At 41.1% G+C, this 27850-nt stretch overlaps 1 protein-coding gene across 2 annotated transcripts in view; it reads left to right on the plus strand.

Annotated features, from left to right (window-relative positions):
• The window catches only part of Psma1 (proteasome 20S subunit alpha 1), a 135028-nt gene that overhangs the window by 58007 nt on the left and 49171 nt on the right, over positions 1–27850 (plus strand). Inside the window, exon 2 of one of the 2 annotated variants that reach the window (XM_052714507.1) lies at positions 7754–7926. The exons of the other annotated variant lie outside the window; for it this stretch is intronic. Coding sequence (XP_052570467.1) covers positions 7754–7926 — 173 coding nt within the window. The remainder of the gene's footprint in view (positions 1–7753; positions 7927–27850) is intronic. 2 annotated transcript variants of the gene reach the window in all.

The raw sequence follows: 27850 nt of genomic DNA on the forward strand, positions 1-27850 counted from the left end.
TAATCATCTGCAGGTTTCCCCTGATAAGTCACAGTGTGTTTGCTGTGCTCCTTCCCAAGAGTCAACAGCAGCTGCAGGGATGTGCCCACAGTGGCCTATGGCATGCTGAATGCTGGTCCAGATGGGAGGCCTTGTGCTGGGGGAGTATTCACGGCTGAGTACTACCATCTGGAATGCCTCTGTTGCCCTGAAGGCACTTGTCTGGGGCTGCAATGGACACAGCTTAGAGATGCCAAAAACTGAGCCAAGTTCACTGGATGTACAAATGGCCTGACGTCAATGGAATTTACTCATAATTTAGGCCTCGTGTGTGATGTACTGTCTGAACTAAATGATCTGTCAAAACAATCAGGGAATAAGAAAAGAGGAAGGAATGAGGTGGGAAAAACAGAAGGAAGAAAAGAGGAGGTGACGGAAAAGAAGAAGAGGAGATCAGGACACAACCAGGAGCTGTGCTGGAACAGGTTCAGCGTTCGGCTCCTGAGGCCAATGGTCCCTGTGAGTTTACTGGAGCATCAGTGCCAAGTAAAACATGGCCTTTTACAGCACTGAATTACGTGAGTGCAGCGCTGTGAAAATCAGTGTAGCAAAAATCCAACTGGGTTAGGCCAGCGCCACAAAATGATACAAAATGATAATCATACATACTGCCAACACCTGAGTTTCCCAGACGTGGTGGCCAGGACAGACTTGCTTGGATACACATCCAGATCTCCGTTGTTTAAAACAAGGAATCTGCAATTAAGAAATGAAAACCTCCCGGATATTATTTGCTCTGTGTCCAGAAGAGAATTTATTGTGAAGCTCACAAAATTTCAGCCTTAGAATCCTCCCCTTGCCTGGGTCCCCGTAGTGATGAAATGTTCAAGTGAGGTGAGGAAACCATCACCGAGAATGAGAATTCTAGCATTTCTGGTAAACTGCTTAACTAGATCTTAGGAGAAAATAACACAAATCACCAAGATTTTGATGCTTTGTTAGGATTTACTTTTTGGTCCTAAATAAAACTCACTTTTATACCTGTTTTTAAACCTTCAAATTATTTTTATTGGAGGCTAAAATTACAAAACTTCAAGCTCTATAAAATCTGACTCTATCCCTATCTGCCTCTGTTGCCTTTTCCCTAGTAACTGCACCTTTGCCTTTGTGGTAATGTCCTTCTGTCTATCCAGTGGTGGACACATGATCCAGGCCTACCCAATGAGCAAGACAGGAACTGATTCAGAAATGAGCACATGATCCAATTTCAACCCAATTTGTGCTATCGATAATCAGGGGCCAAATTTTTTGCCAGATCTTCTACCAGGTTCAGATTTAAAACTGATGGGAATGGAAGTCTGACACTGCCAACAGACATCAGGAAGCTGCCCGAAAATACAAATAGCAAAGAAAGAATCTGAGATAAAAAAGAAGCCAAGACCTGATTGTATCGCTTTACACATGACTCAGCTGGAAAACCTCACCCAGGGAAGCTGGCTGTTGGATGCTCTCCCCAAGACACGTCCACAAGCACAAGCCAGACAAAGAGCTTACTAGACACAGTGAAAAGTCTGAATGTGCCCTTTGAGATCATCAAGGAACGCTTCAGTGGCCAAGGGTACAGCATGGCATTCAACCCTCCTTCAACTGTAGGCATTGATGACTTGAGAGAGAAAATCTAAGGAAGACAGAACAGAGATGGTCATCTGATGACAGAATCCAACTCAATCAGGCCCTCTGCTTTCTTTTTTAATTTTCTTAAAGATTCACTTATTTCATGTGTATGAGTGTCTTGCCTGAATGTATGTATGTGTACCACATGTGGGCCTGGTGACCACAGAGGCCGAAAGAGGGCATCAAATCCTCTAGAACTGGAGTTAGAGATGATCGGCACTTGTAACACAACCTCTGGTCCTTTGCAAGAACAAGTTCTCTCTACTGCTAAGCCACTCTCCAGCTTTCTTATGGACAAACAGTCGAGAAAGCCTCTCTTACTCCCTGAGGAAGAAGGCAACAGCTAATAGGATGAGCAGGAGTTCCTTGTCTGCATCTAGCATCTCCTTTCCTAAGACTCAACATTATATGAATTGTTTGAAAAATATTATTTATCTTTCCTGATTTTGTTACAGATATTATGAAGGATGTGCTAAATGAGTAAGATATTAAGACTGATCTGCTAAAATCATCTAGTATATTGTATCCATTTGTCTTCTATGGATATACAATTCAAAAATTGAATTTAATCAGAGTGAGATTAAAATACCAGTTAAAAGTAATCTAGCCTTTTATCCAATCAGAAAAATGATTAATAAAATTTTCATATTTTTCTTGAAAAGTTTATACAATTACATATCACTTGGGGCTAATATCTAATTAGAGGTTTTTGCCCCAAAAAGGGTGTTTTATAACCCCAGAGGACATCCTTTTGGGAGATACTACATGTTTTTCAAGATTTATAGATCAGCTGTAGGTTATAAAGCTACTACTGCTTTTAAACTAAAAAATATGTAAGGCAGCCATGTAAATTGCATTTGTCCTTAGATTTCAATTTATCAGAATTTTCAATTTGCTATTAAAAAATGCATCCATCAGTATATTAAAAATATGACTTGTTTGGGGAACTAGAGAGATGATTCAACAGTTAAGAGCACTTGTTGATCTTCCAGAGGACCCCAATTTGCCTCCCAACACCCATGTCCAAGATGGTTCACAGCCAACTGTAACTCCAGTTCCAGGGAGTCAGGCACCCTCTTCTGACCTCTATGAGCACCTGCACACAGGTGAAGAATGTGATACACACACACACACACACACACACACACACACACACACACACACAAAGACACACAATCAAAACAAATCTTTTAAAAATATATGGCTTATTTTCTTTTCAAACTACATGAATGATAAAGTTTATGTTAGAAATTGACTGTACATTTTTAGAAAACACTGAATTAATTTCAGCAGACAATGTAATCAAACTTGGATTTTCAGATGCTACTCTGGTTAAGGAACATGCTTTTGCTGGGCAGTGATGGTGCACACCTTTAACCCCAGCATTCGGGAGGCAGAGGCAGATAGATCTCTATGAGTTCAAGGCCAGCCTGCTCTACAGAGTGAGTTCTAGGACAGCCAGGACTACACAGAGAAACCCTATCTCAAAAAACCAAAAAAAAAAAAAAAAAAAGGAAGCATGTTTTAGGATTTACCAGTTTCTATTTCTGATCCATATGTATGTCCTGCTTTTGTAAACAAGTTATGATAAAAAAGAAAAAAAAGCATAAGAACACACCCATGGCACTGTGTAGACAGTTTATCATTAAGAAAAAAGAAATAGATCAAGGTTTTCAAAGAACATGTTGTCCTTGACATAACTACCAATTAATTAGCAAAAAGGTATAGTAATAAAAGGAATTTACATGACAAGCTAAAAAGGACCATCAAAATAACTGAGCTCTCTCAAGAACATTTTATTCCTAAATTAAGGGCCTTGAACTCAATATTCCCTGCCTCAGCCTCCCTCAAGGGCTGAGATCACTGTGTGTGTCGCTATTTGCCACTCTATATTAAAGGGAAAGAAGTCTTCTGGTGGCATTTAAGCAGTGCAAGGGATGAAAATCAGGGCCTTCCAGATGCTGGGCATGCACCCTACCTCTGAGCTACATCCCCAGCCCTTAGCTTTTGAGACAGGGTCTTGCCTTGGAGCCCAGATGGCCTTTGAAGTTACTAGGTGGCCTACGCTGGCCTCACACTCATGATCCTTCTGCTTCAGCCTCCCGAAAGCTGGAATTAAGGATGGGCTGCCAAAGCTAACTTGAGCAATCATTTTAAAACCTTGATCATTTTAGATTCCTTAGTGGGTCATGGATGTACCCTTATGTATTGTGGGCTGGCAAAAGCAGGAGAATATGAGTGATAGAAGAAAAAAACAACTACATCTTCCATGAGCTATATGTTTATTTTACTTGGTGCTAAATCAAAGAATCAAGCCTTGTACAGTATTTTAAAACATTGGCCCATTTTATTCCAGACATGTGAAGTACAAATGCCAGCAAGCACTTCTTATGTCCTTAGGATTAGGAGTGGGAATTTTCATTTGATTTTTAAAAACTTCATTGTTGATCTTTCAAAACGGACTAAACCTTTTAAAAGGATTACAGTGAACATTTTGTTCCTTGTAAAAGTTTCTATAATGCCTTATTTGAATGTTGTTATCTACTTTCTAAAAATGTTGTCAACTGCCTAAACTTGTGAATTATCACTTAGGTTAGCAGGCATACATGAGTCTTTGTTAAAACATAATGAAATGTCAACAGTGTCACTGTTTTACTTTGTCTCTGGTCTTATAAGCCTACTCCACCAGCCTTTCTTTCTACTACAGTGATGACTCACTGACCTTATTCTATTGTCTTTAAACAGTTTCTTTAATAAAATATATGGATATGGAAATGCAAATTTTAATCCAGACAATATCTCTTTCGATTCCAAGGTTGTTTCTAAAAATATTATGAAATCGGCATTTATGTTTTAGTAATGATACTTCTTAAACTTGGTTGAATGTTGGTTCTAAAAATATGCTCATGTCCTAATATCCAGCCTCTGAAAATGCTACCTTATTTGGACGACAGGTCCCTGCAGTTATAATTTAAGGATTTGAGATGAAGTCATCCAGGTAGGCCTTAAAACCAACAACAAGCATCCTTATGAGAGAAAGATGCAGACAAAGATAAAGAGGAAAAGGCCATGCAGAGATAGAAACCAAGACTATAGTTAGGTTACCAGAAATTGGCCAAGTTAAGAAAGGATTCTCTGCTAGAGCCATCAGAAGTGTGGCCCTGATGACACCTTGATTTCAGATTTCTACCCTTCAGAGAGTGATTACAGATTTCTGCTGTGGTTTAAACCACAAGATTTGTGGCAATTTGCTATTCCCTAGAAAACTAATCTTTTTTTCATTTTTTTATTTGTGCATATTAATTAATCATACTAGAAATATCATTGTGAGGGGCTAGAAAGTATAGTTGGGATTTTCTTTAGGCCACCAACCAGCTCCCAAATAAAGGCATGGAAACTTATTATTAATTATGAATGCTCAGCCTTAGCTTAGGTTTGTCCCACTAGCTCTTTTTAACTTAATTTAACCTGTTTCTATTCATCTACATTTTGCCTCTGGCTTTTTACCTTTCTCTCATTCTGTATGTCCTACTTTCCTGCTTCCTCCGCGTCTGGCTGACTGGCCCCTGATATCTCCCTGGCATCTCTTTTTCTTTCTTTTCTGTGTCTAAATCCCTCCTCCTACTTACTCTCCCTGCCTAGAAGTCCTGCCTATGCCTCCACCCTTGCTATTGGTTGTTCAGCTTTTTATTAGAGCAGTCAGGTGCCTCAAGCAGACAAGGCAAAACAGCAACACATCTTTACCTAATTAAACACATGCAGCACATCCTTAATAGTTAAACAAATATTCCTCAAATTAAACAAATGCAACACATCCTTAATAGTTAAACAAATATTCCTCAAATTAAACAAATGCAACACATCTTTGCATAGTTAAATATTCCACAAGAAAGAGGGCTCAGTAGTTAAAATCAAGGACTGCTCTGCAGAGGACCCAAGTTCAGTTCCCAGCCTCCATGCTGGTCAGCTCACAACCCCTGTAACTCCAGCTCAGGTAGTCAGACTCCCTCTTCTAGCCTCCTCAAGTACCCACACACAAGTGCACAAGTGCATTAATACACAGACACAAGCACACATACATGTGGTGTAAAAATAGTCTTTTTTAAAAATAATATCATCGTGAAATGTTCATATGTGCGTATGGTATGTTTTAATCATACTATTCCTCCCTAATGCCCTCCATAATCCTCCTTGATCAACATCCTCTTCTCTGAGTCTCCCTCCTCAATTCATCTCTTTTTTCTGGATATGATCATTTATTTGTTACTCCTAATGACTCTTATTTTGTACTGGACTCTGACTTAGAAGTAAACCCACTCAACAGCAATTTCTGTGGCCATTCGCTTCTCATAAAAAATATGAAGTTCTCCTTCCAGTTCAATGAGTTTCTGAGAGCTGGTGACTGAGAAGATATTCAGCTTCTTCTTGAGGTAGCCAACCACCTAGCCAGACAGGCGGACACACACACACACACACACACGCACACACACAAGGGGTGGGGGGCAGGTGTGATATATATTTATATATATATATATATATATATATATATACATATATATATATATATATATATATATATTTTACATTGACTTATTTTACTGGAGGCAGAGCACATGCATGTGCTCTGTCTGAGGACACCTAACAGGAATCAGTTCTCTCCTTCCCATGTGTTGATTCCAGGGATCAAACTCAGGTCGTCAGGCTTGGTGGCAACAGTCTTTACCCAGAGCCACACCACTGGCCCCACATCTGTTAGTAGGAGGTCATGCTTAACCGTTTTCAGGAAAGACGGTTTTCCAAAGTGCTGTATAATGATATTATGCAAATGAAGTTGAGCAAAGTAACTTACTCCTTGTGAGTCAGTTTTGGTTTTCAACTTTTCCACTAGTCCCATGCTCACAGAATGGTAAGATAATCAAATAAAATGAAACTACCTAGCAGGCATTTGGCAAAAGTAAGGTGCTCAAAGATGTATCCTTTTGCTACACACACTGCCCAGACCCCTTTGCGAGGAAAAGCCTCCAAGGACCGCACTGGCAGGTGTCCCATGCAAAGGCCTGGGCCGGTCTCTGACTCTTTTGCATGTAACCGCTTAGACCCATCTGCTGTCAGCTCTTGTTTCTCACCACCTAACCACCACCCTCTCCCCCAACCTTTTCTACTTCCTGTTTACGTAGATTGCTGCTTCCTGGCGGAGAGAGCTGAAGAGTTTCTGCCAGCCTGGCTTTCCCCTGGACCAAACTAAGAAAGCCTCCATGACTTTGTTCTGGTTCTTGTAGCCAAGCCATCACATGAACAAGGAGCAAGCTGCTTCTTGAGCTGCGCCCAGCTGAGTAGCTGGGCCTCTTTCTAGCCACTGAACTGAATCAGATGGACATTAGTCTTACTGCTTCTGGTATAACAAAGGCAGAAACCTGTCCCTTCTTGTCCCAGCCCCTTCAACTATTAGTACTAAGCTCAGTCCTCACTTAGCACTAGAGTGACAGTCACAGGTGGCCATGCCCAGCTTTTCACATGGGTGCTGTGGATATGAATTCAGATCCTCATGCTTGAACAGCAAATGTTCTTACCCACTGAGCCATCTCCCCAGCACAATGATGGCTCTTTTAAATGTCCTTCTTTGAGCATTAATCAAAGGGTGATTTGGGGAGGCAGTAATAAGAGTTATCAGCCACAGGAGGGATGAAAGCACACGCCTTTAGTCTCAGCTATTGAGGGGCTGAGACAGGAGGGTAGTTTGAGTTCAAGAATGAGGCTAGACTGAGAAATATAGCAATACACACCATCTCATAAAACAAAACAACAGGAAAAAAACAGATATGACTTTCATTTTATTCTACTCTTGGTTGCCAAAGTGATTCACTTGGGCACTGCACACTATTAGATGCCAACTTAAGTTTTTTTTTAAAGATTTATTTATTTATTTTGTATACAGCATGTATGACCAGAAGAGGGCACCAGATCTCATTACAGATGGTTGTGAGCCACCATGTGGTTGCTGGGAGTTGAACTCAGGACCTCTGGAAGAGCAGTCAGTGCTCTTAACCTCTGAGCCATCTCTCCAGCCCAAGATTTTTCAAAATTGTTATCTCCTTTACAGATTCAAATGTGGGACTGCGTTTGCTCTGAGAGTAGCACATTGGCTTTCTCTGAGCCAAGCCTTCATTCACATAGCAAGGCAGACTCTGAGAAGACAGCCTAACTCCACAGGATCTTTGGAAGCAATGATTTTCAAAAGCGCTGTGTGCCTTCTCATACCTCATCACCATCAGGGTAAGTAAGGGCTTCCTTTTCTGTAACGGCTTCCACTGTGTAGGGCCCAATCAGCATCATTTCCAACAGAAGTCTGACTTCCTCTCTGATGACTCTGCCTGTGGTACAGATGACTATTTGGAGGACCTCATTTCTTCTGTATAATTCTTGCATTACTCACTCACTGAATGAGATGCACTGCACAATCTCTTTTGTTCCACAAACCGTTGTCCTTACAAAGCCCTCATGAGCATCTGGTAAAAAGCCAGACTTTGAAAGAACTGATTGACTGGGGAAAACTAGGACAGAATGCTCCAAATCACGGGGCCGATGGTCAGATTCCGGGCTAATGGTCTAATGTCACAATTACAACACTGTTTTGACATGGTAGGTTTTAGCCAAAGAAAATGAATGAATATATAGTCTCTTTGCTCTTATCCCTGGTAATTGTTTATAATAATATCTCCAAGATGATGTTTTCTTATGATAAGCATATAACCTCGTTTTTTTAAATCTCTATATGGAAAAAACAAAAAACTATCTAGAGAGAAGATAGCTCAGGGTTTTGTAAAAATATGATATGTAATTTTGAAATTTGAAAGTCTAGTGTTGAAATCAGAAGTGGTACAAAGTTAAATTATAATTTGTTGCATTTTGAAATCAGGTTCTACTATTGGAAAAATTGCAAATATTCAGTATCTTTTATATTAAATTATATTAATAAAAATCTATGTATACAATTCAGTCTCATAAAGTCTGTAACAAGAAAATACATTGTCAATCACATTTGACACATGTAGTAATAAAAACTATATTGATGGGCAGTGGCATCACATGCCTTTAAACCCAGCACTAGGGAGGCAGAGGCAGGCGGAGCTCTGTGAGTTCGAGGCCAGCCTGGTCTACAGAGAGAGTTCCAGGAAAGGCTCCAAAGCTATACAGAGAAACTCTGTCTCAAAAACCAAAAAAAAAGCTGGGCGGTGGTGGCACACGCCTTTAATCCCAGCACTTGGGAGGCAGAGCCAGGTGGATCTCTGTGAGTTTGAGGCCAGCCTGGTCTACAGAGCGAGATCCAGGACAGGCACCAAAAAATTACACAGAGAAACTCTGTCTCGAAAAACCAAAAACCAAACAAACAAAAAAAACATAAAAACAAAAACACTATATTATTTGAAAGGAAGTGTTATTATATCTCTTATTAAAATAACATTCTCCTGAGTGTTGCAAGTAATATCTTATATGTGTTTATATTCTCACAGATTTTAGACTGTTAGCTTGTACTAGGAAAATTCAATAGGTATGTATTGGATTAGTTAATGTTTAAAAGTGATGGAAAGAACCATCAACTACTAATAAATATCTTTTGTATTAAGTAAAAAAAAAAAGCTAATTTAGTAGAATTTTATCCCACTTTTTAATACACCATTTACACTGATATGTTACCTTGTTTCCCAAGGTTTAACATTTGCAACAGAATTACTGGTCCCGAAGGCAAAAGAGCCTAAGCTCAATCCAATCAGTTTACTTAGTGCCAAAAACCTTTACTAAAATCTGACAAGTGCCTACAGGTATCCGTGAATCCCTGAGGCTCACGACCTGGCCAGGTGTGAATATCCTGTTTTAGTCCATTCTCCTTGCCTTACCAACTGCTCAGATGAAAGGAAAAAAAGCTTTGACTTAGCCAAGCTTGTTGTCAGATATGGAGTTCTACCTCTCACTAGAAGAGCCTCAGGCCACAGTTTAGGAGAGCTGCTTTCCTGCATTGTCATGGGAACTGCTGACACAGAGCAAGTTCTCAATGTTGGTTCCCTCTTCTTACCCCTTAGTGTAAAATGACACCTCATATATCTTTAGGAAATGTTTGGTATCTTTTCCCTATCACATTCACTACTGTGTGTGTGTGTGTGTGTGTGTGTGTGTGTGTGTGTGTGTGTGTGTATGTGTGTGCATGTGCGCGTGCATGTACCTTTACATGCATGTCAGAAAATTAAGGTCACTTGTGGGTAGTTTAAGGAACTAGTAGCTAATGATTACTATAGTTGTTGGGGAAGACTTGAGACTTCCTGACATGCTGCCAAGATTGCTTCTGGTACAGAAGATAAAACTCTATCACATGTGTGAACACCCATCTTCCTCGTAGATTCCTAGAAACTCAGTGTTTTTCTTGCTTTCTTGGAAAAAAAAAAAGCTATCACCTCCTACAAGGAAATACCAGACATAAGAGTATTACTATTGTGAACAAAAATACCCTCTGAGTTTTATAAGCACACTTCATACACACATACATACATACACACACACACAAACTTTGTAGACTTCATCTTTATCTTTCTTTCTTTTAATTACTATGATCCCATAAAGTAAATCTTTTTATCCCATACATAAAAATCTAAAATCCAGAAGAATTAAAAAGCTTGTCCCCTATTATGCAAGTGGTAACCCAGCTCAGTCTTACTCCAGAGTCCCTATCCTTTGTACACCACACAACCCACTGCCTCAGCAACACTACTTCTAGCTACCAGGGGCCTCCAGATCCTGAGATTTGAACAGAAAATCACCTATGATAATAAAATAATGATTCAGAAATCAATAACATTTTTTTCAGTCCTGACTTCCTGCTAATATTGTCCCCTAAGTGACATCCCTTCCTTAGGCTCCCAGTCAAATGTATCCATTTCTTCCTGGGTTCTCTTCCCTCCCTCATCCCTATTTCCTCTCAAATCTGATTTGCCATAAGTAATAGAAGGGTAACAACGATGGGTTTTCAGCTTGGCAAGGGCAAGGCCCAACACAAGCATGTCCGCCAATGAAAAGGATTTATTTCCTGCAGCAAGCAAAAAGAACATGGGAGTTATTTATAAAGCAGTGATCTCCTTGAGCAGAAGCAGCATGGGGATTTTATTCAGGGAACCTATATGTATTTTTATACGTGTTGGCCCATTCCTGAGCATGCTCAGTTTCAGTTCCTAATTTAAGAAGGAACAGTAGTAGCTGTATTTTGTGCACACTTAGCTCATGGATGGAGCACAGTATGTGTTGAAAAGATTAAAATGGTTTACAGAAAAGGCCACCAGACATGCTTACTTCTATCATAAAGTTCTAGCAGAAAATAAAGGGCTCTGCAAGTTTGTCTGTTAAGGGACCAGCCTCACTTAGCAGCTAACAGAACGTGGAGAGGAAGCTGAGATGTCATAGAGGGACTAAGCTAGGGAGAGTAAGGGATAAGAGTCCAGAGCCCCATACGACAGGCACAGCACTGTGTGCCTAGCAAGTATGGAAAGAGCAGTTCAGTTGCTGGCTCAGAGTCAAGACGGTATCACAGCCCAAGCATTGTGCCTCCTGCCTCCTCTTTCCTTGTTCCTCCACCCTCACTCTTGTATGGGATACCCAGGCCCATCTTACTAGGAGAAGTAGAGGTAAGCCAAGGAGAGAATAAAAAGGAAGCCGAGGCAGCTGATAGAATACTTGTCCAATTCAGTTTCTTTCCGTCCCTCGACTGCTGCTCTGAAAGAGCTCTTCCCTTAGCAGTGTTGGTTCTACTATGTGCCCTGAAGTTCCTGCTGTGTTATCAGCCTACACCAGTGTTCTCTCCCTGGGGAAGAAAGGTGCTGTTATGGTTTAGCTATGAAGTTCTCCCTGGACCAAAGTCTCATGTGTTTGAAGACTTGGTCTCCAGCTGGTATATTCAATCATTGAGAGGGGAATGGAGCATGTAGACTCTGACTTAATCAATGAATCAGTCCGTTGGCAGATTCATAATTTGACGGCATTACTGGAAAGTGGTAGAAACTTTCGAAGGTGGGTCCTAGTTAGACAAAGTAGGCCACTGGGGCCCTGTGCTTGGGATGTGTGCTGTCCCCAGCCTCTTCCTCTGCCCTCTCTGCTTCTCAACTGCTGTGAGGTCAACAGTTCTATTCCACCAAACTCGCCCACCATCACAGGAACCAGCTGGCTGTAGGTTGCAACCTCTGACACCACGAACCAATTTTCTCCTTTGCCGTCCCAGGTACTTGGCATCTACAAGGAAAAGTGTGGCTACTAAGGTATTGATCTAGGCATTCATTCAACAAACACGTTGAATACCAACTATATTTTGGACTGGTAATTCAGAGATCAACAAGGAAGATGTTCCCAGCCTACTGTTACAGGAGCCAATTCTTATGCAGTGGACTCCCTGAGGCCCTTCTAAGCCAGACTCAGCTGAGATGCTCTGAGATATTATAAGGTCTAGGTTTTGAAACCGATTGATAATTTTGCTTTACAACTTCAACCCCCAAATATATGCTTATCCTATAAGGTCATGGATCATCATGCAAGGAAGAGTGACTATTTCATCTTAGATAGCCAATTCTCATCAACATGGCATGGTTGCCTGGAGTCTTATGCTGAGAAGAATTATAGAACTCCATGTGTGCTCCATAGGAAAAGGAGCCAAGCTAAATTGGCAATTTCTGTCAGTGTAAGAGAAGGGTGAAGACAAGGGTACTACACATTTCTGTCTTAGCATTTATGTAGAAAATTTTCATTTTTACCATAGTTTATGACTATTCACTTCTCAATTGGGGCCATAAATTCTAGGAATGGCAGCATTGTCTGAAGGAAGGAGGGCCAGAGGCTTAACTCTTCTGAAGGAAGCATGGTAGAACACAGCGAGCACAAAGCTACAGACTCAGGGAAGCATGACTTTGGAACGAGGCACCACACCCTTCCACTGACTGAGCCTGGTTGTGTCCCAGTCAATTCTTCTTTTTCACTAACTGTGCTCAGTGAAGTCTTTGTGAACTCAAAAAAGAATGTTTGCAAATGATCTTAGTCCTGGGGAAACAGAAAATTTGGTGCCTGCAAGCCGCTGCTCACATTTTTTTGGGGGGGGGGCTTCAAGACAGGGTTTCTCTGTGTAGCTTTGTGCCTTTTCTGGAACTCGCTTTGGAGACCAGGCTGGCCTTGAACTCACAGAGATCTGCCTGCCTCTGCCTCCCAAGTGCTGGGATTAAAGGCGTGTGCCACCACCGCCCGGCCTCATTTTTATCAGTAGTCAATACATCATTTCATTCCATTCATTTAAAGATATTTTAGTATACACTGTTACTCAGTGTAGTGGTTTGCACTGGTAATCTCAACACTCAGAGCTAAGATAGGAGAATCACAAGTTTAAGGCCAACCTGGCCTATATAACAAGATCCTGTCTTCTGGAGAAAGAGAGAGAGAGGGAGAGTGTGTGTGTGACTCAGCAACTTGAGACCCAATGCATATAACACATGACTGAATGATGCTTATGTGATACATGCTATTTTCTCTGTAAGGCACAGACTGTAGCAGGAATCTTAGAGAGTCTTATTAATAAAATCAAACCCGGGGCCAGTTATTGGGGTGAAATGCTGGATGGTCAGAAAGATAGAACAAGCCACAGCTAACCTCACCTGGCCAACTTCTCAGCTGGTCTTGTTTCCTCAGACTGGAAGCCTCTGTGTCCTCATATCTGAATGGCTCTCAGCTGAACTGTGCTGCTAGAAGCCTGAAAGCTTAACCAGCCAAAAGCTTCTAGTTTCTGGTCTTCACACCTTATATATCTTTCCTTTCTACCACCACTCCCTGGGATTAAAGGCCCGCTTTCTGGGATTAAAGGCGTGTGTCACCATACCTAGCTGTTTCCAATGTGGCCTTGAACTCACAGAGATCCAGAAGGATTTCTACCTCTGAAATGCTAGGATTAAAGGTGTGAGTGTCACCATTTTCTAGCCTTTGTATCTAGTGGCTGTTCGGTCTCTGACCCCAGATAAGTTTATTAGGGTGCACAATATTTTTGGGAACACAACACCACCACACAGAGACAGCCTTCTTATGCTTAAGAACACTACATGGCACTTTAGCATCAGAGTTAGGACCATTTTAAAAAGTGAAACCACCAACAAAAATACAAAATGGGAGAACCAGCAGTAAGTAGGCTGCAAAAAGAATCTCCTTTACTTGCAAGAGCAGAAACAAGGCGAGCTATTTTTTTGCTCTAGCTAGGCTGGGAATATGCACATTGAACAACTTTTGTTTGTTTTAACTCTGTGCACGTGTCTGTGAAGAGCCACAAAAGGACTGATTGGGACTGACAAATGTCACCAAGTGCACAGATTTGCATTATAGAATGTATGAATGAGCATGGGTTGCAGTAAACCTTGGTGAGCCTAGGTGATGGTACTCTCACACAGTACAGGTCAAATGGAAAAGCACATATGTGCTTCTGTGATGCCAGGTACCTCTGTAGACCAAAATAAGTGCATTTTCACTTTCTGTACCCCATCTGCTGTGCTCCAACCTGAGAGGTAAGAGGACACCAAGAAATCTCCTGCCAAATACATCATCTTTTTCCTTGGATCACAAATCAAAATCTATTCCTACTGGCTCAGGTAGAAAAGGAGGCTATTGCTGAGCATGGTGGTCCATATCTTTATATGTACTCAGAAGGCAGGGTTAGGTGGATCTCTGTGAGTTCAAGGCTAGCCTGGTCCACATAGTGAATTCCAGACCAGACAGGGCTCCTGCTCCAGGGGAGAAGGAGGTGGTGGCATTTAAGTACATACAGGAAGTAACCTTTAGAGAACACTTAAGTGCCAGGGTCACAACCAGGCCACCATGAATGGGACTGACACAAAACAGAAGCAGCTCCACCTCTCACATGGCTCCATTCTCTGCCTTCCTCCTGTGCTTCAGAGTGTCTGCTGTCCTTTTCTGCTTCTCTCTGCAGATAGGCTTCCTCTAGCTTCCCTGCACCTTCATAACACTGACTCTTATGTGGTTTCGTCTTCCACAGCACTGATTCTAGCCAAACTCTACAAGGCCTATGCACTGCACACCTGACATGCTGCCCTGTCTATCACCACTTGCATTTCTTGGAACAGATGCAACCTCTGGCTGCAGTGTTGGCCTCCAGTCGGGCTTGGTCCCTGGCTCTCTCCTGGGAGTCTGATCTATAAGCTCCGTCACTTCTGTCATTGCTCTGTGTATCTTTCTGCTGCCTCATGGCTTTGTTTGCTCAGCGCTCCTGTTTATTCATGGTTTCTGCTGACTCATGAAGTCTGACTACTGATTGCTGCTTCGCACACATTGTTTTCCTGTTTCTCCAGTTCAGATGCTTAAAAGAGTAACAAACACCCTGGAACTCAGGTTTTAAAAGATTACTTTTTAAAGTACAGAGTATACAAAGTGGCCGGTTTCACTGTGGTGTTTTGACATAATATGCCATTATACATGCATTCATCCCCCCCACCTCCATCTATATTCCTGATGCATCCTGACTAGTCCCTTCCTCTTCCCAAATTCAGCTCTTCCGATTTTACATCACATTGTATTTTCAAAGGGAGAGAAAACGAAAGAATTTAAAACTGCTTTTCAATTTTAGAAATGTTATAATGTGCAAACGTATACCTTTCAAACTAGGTGATAGATTGATAGACAGATAAATATGCAGTGCTGAGAATCACACTCAAGGTTTTAACCACACTAACTAGTCCCTCTACCATGGAGAAACACTCCCAGCACAAGGAACTATCTTAAATAAGCACATTTGTTTATGTGATGGTGCACATCCCACAGAAAACCATTAGAAAAGATAGTAGCTGTAGCATTTTAAGCTTATTCATCTTTTTTCTGTAATGAACATACACAGTTTATGTAATTTCGAAGCACACCACACTTTAAGACATGGTTTAGAACCCCCTATCTGTTGATTAAAAATCTGCCACCAGTCCTCAAGTCATTTGTCAGGTCAGCCTTTGATATCATAGAAACCAACAGCTCCCAAAGTAACCAGGCAGCTTTGGCAGTCAGAAATGGCAGCTGGTGAAAGGGAAGGCCTGGAGTGCTGTGTCCCTGGGGTTAGAGACACACATTTAGTTCCTACGGGTCAGTTAACCTGGCTTATTGACAGAGGGAAATGGGAAAGGTCCACCACCCACCTGGCTCCCAGGGGCAAGCACAGTTAGACACTGTCCACAAGAGACACAAGCATGGAAGGAAGCAGGCAGTGAAAATCCAGCTCTGCTGAGCACTCCTGCTCACACTGGGCGACGGCTCTTTCAAGTGGTCAGCAGGATACACAGATTGTAAAGCCATTGCTATAAAGTTATCAGTAGCCAGAAGTGAAAATGTAATCCTGTTTACAATGGGAATTCCATTAAGTAATTTGGAGCCAATTTAGCATCCTGACTAGTCCCTTCCTCTTCCCAAACTCAGAAAACTCCAAAACCATAATGACACACTGAAGGAACTCAGACTAGACGGATAGCAGTTGCTATGCATGACTGGAAAGACTCTGCAAACGGCACAACACTTCCATGTCCACTCACATATTTAATGCTGTTATGGTTTGAGTGTGAAATGTCTCCACAGGCTTACGTTCTGAATACTTATTTCTGAGCTGGTGGCACTATTCTGGGAGGTTACAGAAGCTTCAATAAATGGGACCTCACTGAAGAAAGTGAGTCACAGTGAATGGGGTCCTTGGAAGTGTCTTGTCCCCTTTCTGGTCCCCTCTCTCTACGTCCTTGCTGTCACGATGTGAATTCTGTTGCTTCTATCCTGGGCGTGATAGAACAGAAGAATTCACATCATGACAGCAAGGACGTATGTTCTATCATGCCCAGGATAGAACAGAACTGTGCGCTGAAATAAACCTTTCCTCTACATTACGTATGTCAGGCCATTTGTCACAGTAATGAAAAAAGTAACCAATGTGAATGCATCACTGATTGATGGGATGCTGAGAGTTTTATAAGACAGAATAACAAAACAATAGCAAATTTTACATCAATAGAAGCATGCTGTTAGTGTCATGCAAGAAAAAAAAATATATTACAGAACTTTCTCATGGACGTTAAAACATGGTGATATTCTAATGCAATTAGAAACTACCAAAAGTCTTAGTTCACTTGCATGCTGCCATGCAAAATATGACCCACTGGTTGCCTGGCAAAATATGACCCACTGGTATAAAAGTGGCAAAAATGCTTTGCAGAAACTATCCACTTCCTGATTGGATTGGAGATCTGCTCTGTGGGAGTAAATTCATGCTTGGCACTGTAGACCCAGGCAAAAGCCTATGGTTAGGGTGTCACAGGCCCTATGGAGGAATCTGCTACTGATGCTTGCGAAATGGATATGTAGGTAGACTTCTTTTCAAGTGTTTACATTTATACCCATGGTCCAGTGCAGTCTCAGCCTTGGTCAGAGAAGCCTCTTTTGTCACTGGAGGACAGTCAAAACAGGAACTCATAACTGGGAATAAGTGCTGTGGAATGACGTATGTCAAATGTGTTGATTGGTCAATAAATAAAACACTGATTAGCCAGTAGCCAGACAGGAAGTATAGGCGGGACTAACAGAGAGGAAAATTGAGAGAACAGGAAGGCGAAGGCGGAGGGAGACACTGCCAGCCGCTGCCATGACAAGCAGCATGTAAAGACGCTGGTAAGCCACCAGCCACGTGACAAGGTATAGATTTATAGAAATGGATTAATTTAAGATGTAAGAACTAGATAGCTAGAAGCCTGAGCCATTAGGCCAAACAGTTTAAATAATATAAGCATCTGTGTGTTTATTTTATAAGTGGGCTGTCAGACAGCTGGGGTTTGGCGGGACCCAAAGAGAAAACTCTCCAGCTACAAATAAGTGACTGTTGGATGCTCAGCCCTAAAGGGATATCTATGTCACCCCCTCCAAGGTGCAGGGACTATCACAGAAGGGGATGTGGAAAGTCTGTGCGATCTGGAGAATTGAGGGTAGTGCTGTGAACTGCTTCTGTTTATGGCATGGTCATCATAATCATGAACACACAGCTGCTGTGACCACTTGCACAAGACCTGCTCAAAAGGGGGAGAGGTATAGGAAAGGAGGAGGGATGGGTGGGAGGGAGGAAGGAAGGAAGGACATAAAGGGAGGAAGGAAATGATCTGGGAAGAAGGGAGTGGGCATGAGCTGGAGAGGAAGAGTGAGGGTAGTTAGTAGAAGGAATATAATCACAGTGTACAGTATACAAGTATGGAATAGTAAAACAAGTTGAAAAATAAGGAAAAAAATTAGTTGAATTTAAGGAGCCATTCTGATTATTCTGTTGAAGGGAAATGTTGAAGAAGTCTTGGCTGAAGCCCACTCAGAGGTAAATAGCATCTGTTCTAAGAACATAACTGAGACAAGATGGGAACAGCAGAGGACATTTCAGGGATACCAGGGAGTGACTGTTGAGAGATCTGCTCACACAGAAGTCTGGAGAGTGTCCTGCTGAAGGCATGGGAGCAAATGCATCATCTGCAATTTCCTTAATGTGACATATTTCCCAACTTCCCCCTTCTTATTATTATTTTCTTATAAATGCTTTGTTGTTTAAGTTGATATTTTTATTTTCCTCATTTTATTTGAAGAGTTTCTCTTTTTATAAGCAAAGGAGCAGATGATAACAATTGTGGACATAATATATGTTAGAATAGGTAAATGTAAAGTACTAAGTTCAACTGCTCTCCAACCACTCAACATTAACCACCAACAAATTTTTCTTTGTTTGAATGTTCACGTGATTGTGAGGCCATGTGCATATGCTTTTAAATCAAATGCACTCCAATTATGCAGGCAGAAATAAAAGGACATTTATGACACACTTTATACTGTATGCCTTGAAAAATTAAGAGCCATCAAATTAAAATCTATTTTCATTTGAAGATTAAAATTTTAAGTATTTATTGTAAAATGTAGAAGGTAAAACAATGACCTGATATTCCTAACAGCTAATAAGCTACCAATTTTAGAGACTCGAGGCATAATTTAGTGATACAGTGTTTGCCGAACAAACATGAAGCCCAGGGTTCAATTCCCAGCACACTCCTAACATATAAGTATTTAAAGAAATCACGAAAGTCATGATTGTCAAAACCAGTGAGTTTTACAATATTAAACAAAATAAACTATCTCATTAAAAAGTAAATTATAAATGAAGAACAGTGGAATGAGGAACCATGGATAACAAACCGACAAAGTTCACTCTCTACTGCAAGAGGTGTGATGAAAGTCTGAAAGGCCATTGTTCTGTAAAGAGATCATCAAAAGATACACAAAACAAAAGACAAAAAAGCCTGGAAACATTAGCAGCCTCACTAATTAAGGAGACAGAATTTAAAATAATAATGAGGTGAAAATTCACCATCCAAGGTCAAAATGAGAAAGACCACTGTCAGCCTAGCCTTGAGCAAGAAGGCACTCACACACTGTTTTCACAGTGCCATGAGTTAGCACAGCCTTTCTGAAAGTGGGGGCAGAGCAGACAGCTCCATCCTAGGGAGGACGAAAGGAAAGCATGCCAAAGTGACTTGTATAGCTGTGCCACACACTATAGGGAAAGTGTACGGAGGTAAAATACTCCAAAGAGAGGGCATAAATCATCCTGGAAATATTATTGTTACTATGGTAAGGAAGTGACTTGCCAGTAAACATAATAAAATCTACAAATTATATACTAATGCAAAACAAAAGCACAAATTAAAATACCTCTTGATTAGGACCATGTTAACACGATACCTACACAAACAGGATTATTTATACAATAATGATACCTACACAATAAACATGATACCTTCCACAATAAAGTAGAAGCAAGCAAGATCTTGGAATTGGCATGAATTTGATGACAAAGGCAGTCTTCATTTCTTTGACCTACTTAGAAATGTTTGCTATTAAATATATATGAAATCAGTGTGCACAGTTTTTAATGAATTTTCCTTTATAATCCAACTATGACTGGCATGTAGTTCATCTCATAATTTACTCTCCTCCAAACCATCTCCATTCTAGAATTGCTGAACTTTGGAACAGAAATTCCCAGTTTAGCTCTTGCAGTGGATTCTATGCTGCTTTACCTAGATGCCCCCTTCTCAATGAAGTACCTATTTATTCTCTTACCTGATAAGGGAGTTGGCAGCCAACTCTTGGTTCCCTATGTTTCCAAGAGTTTCCCTCCACTGAAGAAAGCTGCCGTGCCCAAGGTTACAACCCTATCCTGGAGTTCAGCAGCTTCCAATGTCTGGTCAGTGACAGGAGAGAGGGTATAAGACCCTGTGAAGGACAGCTCTGAAGAATAGTTCCTACAAAAGCCTCTTTTCCTGGGAGTCACTACAGTGACTCCATCACTGTTTGCTTGTTTGTCTGTCTGTCTGTCTGTTTTGTCCATGGTAGTGGGTTTGCATTTTGTTGCCTTTTTTTTTTTTTTTTGGCTTAGGTGTTGCTGAGACAGGGTCCCACTATGGCATCCAAGCTTGCCTCAGACTCACTTTGTAGCTAAGGCTGGTATCAATCTCATCGTGATCTTTGTCTCAGCCTCCTGAAGGCTGAGATCACCAGTGTGCTCCATCGCACCCAGCTTGTACCACTTTGTCCAGACACCAACATTGAGCCTCTATTAAGACACCATTTTTCCAATTCTTCCATGAAACCAGTCATCCATCCCCTTGATAGCAAACTGGTTACATTCCAAGGACCAGTGATTTATTTTGACTAGAGCTAACAACAGTCTGAATACGGATTTACCTTTTCTGCCCTCAGAGATCCAACCCACACCCTATCTAAGCAAATATGGAGTATTTGATCACAGAGTTCTGCCTAAATTTTTTATTGGATTCAGAAAACTACAGCAGTGTAAATCATCCATGGATATGACGATGGGCTGACTGTTCTATTCAATTTCTGTTGCCAGAATTGCACGCTAATAGTGTGGATGTAATGGCCTTTTAAAGTCCAGCTAAAGTGTTATTGCATAGGTGAGACTCTGTAAAGATGGAGTGGTACCTTTCAGAATGCAGCATGGACCCTAAATCTACAAGTATAATACTAGCACGTATCTCAATACATCGGATACACAGTCCTAGGATCCAAGACAAAGAAGCAGGAATGATCCCAAGCCTTGTTTACCATCCCCCACAGTGACCTACCTATTTATAGGATTTGTGCTTCTTGTTCCAGAATTCTGGGCTCTGAGTTTAGAGATTTTGGTGATTGACTGGAGTATCTCCTGAGTTGAAACAAGAGCAGCTATAGCCACCTTGAAAGGACATGGTAACCAGGAGGCCACAAATAAACCACATAGTCAGCAGAGATGAGAGCTAAAGAAATTAAAATGGATTGAATAGGAGGGACTCAGTGATTACCAGTTGCAAGCTTCCCACCAGTACAGCTAACAGGAGTTGTATTTTGTCACAGTAGCCTTCTTCCCCAGGAAAATCCAACCAGGATATCAGAGAGCTGTTCCAGAATTTATCATACACAGTAAATAGCTCCCACGCAATAGGTTGGTTTTTTTACCCATGCTACAACATGCTACCATGTGGGAATGAAGTAACCATCCACTATGCTGCTAGGAATATTGGCAGCTGATGGCTCTCAGGTGACTCTCTCCCAATACTGTCTTTGTCTGAGGAGAATAACTTCATCCAGCTTCATTGGCAGCACACCCCTATTGACCAGGCCATGCAAGTATGAAGTCCAGAGTTCCCTGTAGGATTGGCTGAGAGGCCTCTGTTGTGACTCCACTGCAGTTCAGTTTCTAACCAACCCTAGTCCTCTGACGTTAAATCCCTGAGCACTCCCTCAATGAACTCTTTGTATGCAAATATCCATCTCTGAGTCTATTTCTGAAAAGCTCAGTGTGTAACAGTTACATGTATTGTTAACAAAAATACTAACAAAGCTTTAGCTGTGTAACTGTAGGTAGATATTAAGAACTTACAGGTACACCCCTCAACCAGGCTCATCCCCAACTCTGTAGCAGGAAACTTGCTGTGGTTTCCCTTTCCTCTCTGACCCCACCCCCAATGGAGCAAAAAGATCTTCTCCCCCAGCCCTTCTTCCCCCAACTCATCCCATCATCCCAACCTCCATCACCTGCAGATCATCCCCTCCTAACCTTCCTATCTCTGCTGTTGCTATATCACAACCCCCAAATCCAGCAGATAACCCCTGCTAAACCACACGTTATGCCTGCCAGGAAACCAGGTAGACTGTCTGAAAACCTTCTCTTCTATGTTCCCCTAGATCCAATTCCACAGTCTCATCCCCAGCTCTGCAGCAGGAAATCCCTTTCCTCTCTGACCTCATCCCCCAAGGGATCACAAAGATTCTCTCCTCCAACCTTCCTTCCCCCAACTCATTCCAGTATTCCCAGCCTTCACACCACCAGGCACTCCCTGGGAACACACCAGCTAAGCAGGTCAGGAAAATGGGCAACACAGCCATCACACTCTCCAGAAATCAAGGGAAAAAACAGAAAGCAAAGAACAAAACACCCACCCAACAAAGGCTAATCCAGAAATCAGCACCTAGATCTATAATCCTCCCAAACCCAGATACCTAGGCCAACACAAAAACACAATAACAGCCAAGGCAACATGTCTCCAGTAGATCCCAGCTATCCTACCACAGCAGGCCCTGAATATTCCAACATAGCTGAAGCACAAGAAAAAGATCTTAAAGCCAATTATATGAAGATGATAGAGGTCATTAGAGAGGAAATTAATAAATGCCTTAAAGAAATCCAGGAACACACAAACAAACAGTATGAGGAAATGAATAAATCTCTTAAAGAAAGCCAGGAAAACACAAACAATTGGAGGAAACAAATAAAACTGTTCAAGACCTGAAAATGGAAATAGAATCAATAAAGAAAACACAAACTGAGGGAATTCTAGAAAGGAAAAATTTAGGAATTCAAGCAAGAACTACAAAGGAAAAGTTTTACCAATAAAATAAAGAGATGAAATTCAATTCAGGCATTGAAGATACAATAGAAGAAATGGATACATTAGTCAAAATGTTAAATCCAGAAAAATTCCTAACAAAAAACATCCTGGAAATCTGGATACTATTATCTTAGTTAAGGTTTCTGTTGCTGTGAAGAGACACCATAACCATGACAACTCATTAAAAAAAAAACATTCAATTGGGGTGCCTTGCTTACAGTTCCAGAGGTTCAATTCATTATCATCATGGCTGAGAGCGTTGGCAGCATGCAAGCAGACATGGTGGTGGCTACATCTTGATCAGAGGAAAAAGTGTTGTGGAATATTATTTTAACTGAGCAAAGATGTGTTACATTTGTTTATGCTGTGAACTATTACTTTAATTGTGTAAAGGTGTGTTACATTTGTTTAATAATGTAGGATGTGTGTTTAATTCTGTAAAGATGTGTTGCATCTGTTTCACTTTACCTGCCTAAGGCATCTGATTGGTCTAATAAAAAGCTGAACAGTCAATAGCTAGGCAGAGAAAGGATGGGGAGGGTGCTGGCAGGCAGAGAAAATAAATATTAGGAGAAATCTAGGCTCAGGAGAAGAAAAGAAGAGAGGGGAGGACAAGGGAGACATCCAGGACCAGAAGCCAGGCAGCTGCCAGACAGACACAAGAATCAGTGAAAGTAAGATATACAGAAGGAAAGAAAAGTGAAATGTCCTGAGACAAAAGGTAGATAAGAAAAACAGGTTAATTTAAGTTAAAAGAGCTAACCAGAGAGAGAGGAGTCTAACTAAGCTAGGCTGAGCATTCAAAATTAATAAGTCTCTGTGTAATGATTTGGAGCTGGTTGGTGGCCCAAAAGAAAAAGCGTCGTACACAACAGGAAGTAGACTATCTCAATGGGAGTAGCTTGAGCATAGGAAATCTCAAAGCCCACCCCGTAGAGTGACACACTTCCTCCAACAAGTCCACACCTACTCCAACAAGGACACACCTAATAGTGCCACTCCCTATGAGATTGTGGGGGCCAACACATCCAAACTACCACAAACTATGAAAAGACCAAACCTAAGAATAATAGGATTAGAGGAAGGAGAAGAATTCCAGCTCAAAGCCTAGGTTCAAACAAAAATGTTTTGTTGAAAATATTTTCAACAAAATCATAGAAGAAAATTTTCCTAACCTAAGATGGAGATACCTATAAAGGTACAAGAAGTATACAGAACATGAAGTAGATAGCATCAGAAAAGGAGTCCTCTTGAAACATAATAATCAAAACACTAAACATTCAGGACAAAGAAATAATATTAAAAGCTGCAAGATAAAAAGACCAAATTACACATAAAAGCAGACCTATTAGAATTATGCCTGATTTCTCAGTGGAGACTCTACAAGCCAGAAGGATCTGGACAGATGTCATGCAGACTCTAAGAGACAACAGACTACTATACCCAGGAAAACTTTCAATCACCATAGAAGGAGAAAATATGACATGACAAAGTCAAATTTAAACAATCTCTATATACAAATCCAGTCCTATGGAAGGTGCTATAAGGAAAACTCCAACCTAAAGGGGTTAACTACACCCATGAAAAGAAAGGAAATAAATAATCTCACACCAAAAAAAAAAAAAAAGTAAAACACACACCACCATCACCTCCACCACCACTAACAACAAAATAACAGAAATTAACAATCATTGGTCATTGATATCTCTCAGTATCAATGATTTCAAATCCCCAATAAAAAGATACAGATGACACAATGGATGTGAAACACAATCCATCCTTCTGCTGCATCCAAGAAACACAATCTATATTTCCTGCTGCATTCAAGAAACACACCTCAACATCAAGGATAGACATTACCTCAAGGTAAAGGTTGGAAAAAGATATTCCAAATAAAAGTATCTAAGAAACAAGCTTATGTAGCCATTTTAACAACCAACAAAATAGACTTCAAAGCAAAATTAATCAAAAGAAATAGGGAAAGACAATACATAACTCAAGGGAAAAAATCAACCAACATGACATTTCAGTTCTTAATATCTATGCCCCAAACACAAGAACACCACAGTTTGTAAAAGAGACACTACTACAGCTTAAATCACTTATTGACCCCCACATGCTGATACTGGATGACTTCTGTACCCACTCCCACCATTGGACAGGTCTTCCAGACAAAAAACTAAACAGAGAAATACTGGAGCTAACAGATATTATAAACCAAACAGACCTAAGAGATATTTACAGAACATGTCACCCAAACACAAAAGAATATACCTTCTTTTCTTCACCTCTTGGAACTTTCTCCAAAACTGACCACATACTCAAACACAAAGCAAATCCCAACAGATACAAAAAATATTGAAAGAACTCCCTGCATCTTTTCAGACCACAGTGGGAGACAGGCTCCCACGTTTTCCCAGGGTACTCTTGAGGAGAGAGAGAGAGATAAGAAATATTTAGATAGAAAGATAGTGTGGAGAAGACAGACAGAAACACAGGATAGCTTCAGAAGGACCTGGATCAATATCCACTGGCCCTTTCTGTCTCTTCAAATGGGCTTTTTATAGGAATGCCAAGGGGCAGGGCCGAAGACCTCCCCCAGCACAGCCAAGTGCAGACCCTTCCAAACACCTGGTGACCACTCACACTGTCAAGCCATCCTCTAATGCAGCCCTGCTGGGTAAAGCAAGCTCACTAGGAAACCTCTGTGGGCCCCCACAGACCACCATGGATTAAAGCTGAATATCAACAACAAAAAGCTGACAAACTCATGGAAACCGAACAACTCTCTATTGAATGAAAAACAGGTCAGAAAGAAAGAAATTTAAGACTTTCTAGAATTCAATGAAAATGAATACACACCATATCAAAACTTATGGGACACAAATTAGTGCCACATTAAAAAAAATTAGACGTATGTCTTACTAGCAACTTAACAGCACAACTCAAAACTCTAAATCAAAAAGAAGTAATCATACCCAAGAGGGGTATAATTGCAAGAAATTATCAAACTCAGGACTGAAATCAATAAAATAGAAACAAAGAGAACATTACAAAGAATAAATGAAACAAAGAGTTGGTTCTTGGAGAAAATCAACAAGATAGACAAATTCTTATCCAAACTAACTAAAAAGCAGAGAGAGAGAGACTATCCAAATTAAAATCAGAAACAAATAGGGGAAAATGACAACAGACACAAAGGAAATCCAGAGAAGCATAAGGATGTACTTTAAAAACCTGTACTCCACCAAGTTGGAAAATCTAAAAGAAATGGATATTTTTCTCTAAAGTACCACTTACCAAAGTTAAATCAAGATCAGGTAAACAATTTAAATAGACCTGTAACCCCTAGTGAAATAGAAACTGTTGTGGGATAATTGATCTCACTGTGACACTCCAAGACTGTTAATTAAGTTAATCTTGAATCAAAGGATGAAGTCAATGACTAGCTGACCAGAATTAGCCATAGAGATTTTGGTCGACCCAGGATACGATATGATAGAGAGGCACAGGAAAGAGTAGGGCGGGGCTTAAAATCTTAGAAAGATTTGCAGGCCTTTTGAATCTGGGAATCATGGGGAGAGAGGGTTAGCTGGTCATTCTTCTGATGCTTTCTTGATCTATCAGGTTTTTACTCCAATATCTGATTCCCAAATTTTTATTAATAATAGAACAATTTAGATAAACCCTTCATCTGGCATCCAATGCGCTGCACGAGATCATGCTAGTGCACAGGGGCTTCTGCCACTGCTACAGGAGACCCCATTCCCGCACACTTCTGCACCCTCCAAAGCTGCAGCAGTCACATGCAGCTGGACATCCAGACCCTAAACACCTTCTGCCACCAACCTCGGCCCCAAATGCCACAGTCACAGTCACCTGACACCAGCTCTGTCATTCAGGAGGCCCTTGCATGAAGGAGGCCCTTGCATGAAGGAGGCCCTTGCACAAAGCTCCCTAGGTTTTCCCTTAGTCTGCTCTCCAGGCCACCCTGTGCCAGCCTGGCCACCTTGATACCGCCTTGATGCCTGGTCATACCTGCTCGGGCTTCTGCTGCTTCTGCCATTGCCACACAACCACAGCCTGCACCCTCAGCCCATGGATGCATGTGAGCCCTCAGGTGCCCTCAGCCCAGCTTGTGCAGCACAACTGCAGCCTTCAGCAGCACCTGGGCACCCCGCCAAACCCACATACACACACAGCTGAGCACCTATACTGCAGCTGGCTACACCCCCAACCCACACCCCATCTCTACTCCCCTACCCCACCCCACTCGCACCCTCCCCACCCCACTCCCACCCGGCACAGCTCCACCATCTCTGTAGTCCGGGCTGTGGGGTCAGCAGATCTGGTAAGATACTTGGGAATTCTTAAGGAGAGAATTAAGTTTTATTTTTAAAAAAATCTTTCCCATGTTGAGAATGGGGAACATTAATACAATACAGGGATTTATGTCTCTGTATAGTTCTATAATGTTAGCTTGAAAAAGGAAAAATTAAATAAAGGTATAACCAACCAACTTAGTTGGGATTGACATAACATCTATTCTAATTATTATCAGTTTAGTAATTCATACTTTATCCTTTAAAAAGTGGTTTGATAACAGTGCCAAATATAAAAAATTGACTGATAAGATACAAGCATGAGAAAGACTTACTATTGGTAAGATACAAGCCTTAGAAAGACCTGCTAATGAAGCTAAGAAAAATATTCACACAGAGGAATTTACAGCAGGGTCTACCACACCATTGCATGAAGAAATAGAAGAGGAGCAGTTCAAGCTTATTAGGAAACCAACCTTAATTTACCAAGTTACCATACAAGAATGACCACTAGATGATAGACACCCCCAGGGCTGTGCAGAAGTTAACTGGAATCCTGTAGAAATGTTAGATTTTTAGATTTAAGGAAGCAGTCGTTTCATATATATTCACCTTATGTGAAGCATATACATTCACCTTATGTGAAGCATATGTTAAATTCATGGGCAACTTAGAACAGGATTATTCTCCAAGACTGGAAAGGTTTAGATAGAGCAATATTGGAAGCTGGTCCTCAGTTACAATGGAAAACATGGTGGAGAGAGGAAGCTAGGGTCATAGAACAGTGAAACAGGGCCAGAGGTATTGATATTTCTCAAGCCCAGTTTCTTGGTGAAGGTCAGTATGGTGATTTTCAAAGAC

Source organism: Peromyscus californicus, unplaced genomic scaffold, assembly GCF_007827085.1.
Source record: "Peromyscus californicus insignis strain IS unplaced genomic scaffold, ASM782708v3 Scaffold_4__1_contigs__length_199733344, whole genome shotgun sequence".
Classification (NCBI taxonomy): Eukaryota; Metazoa; Chordata; class Mammalia; order Rodentia; family Cricetidae; genus Peromyscus; species Peromyscus californicus.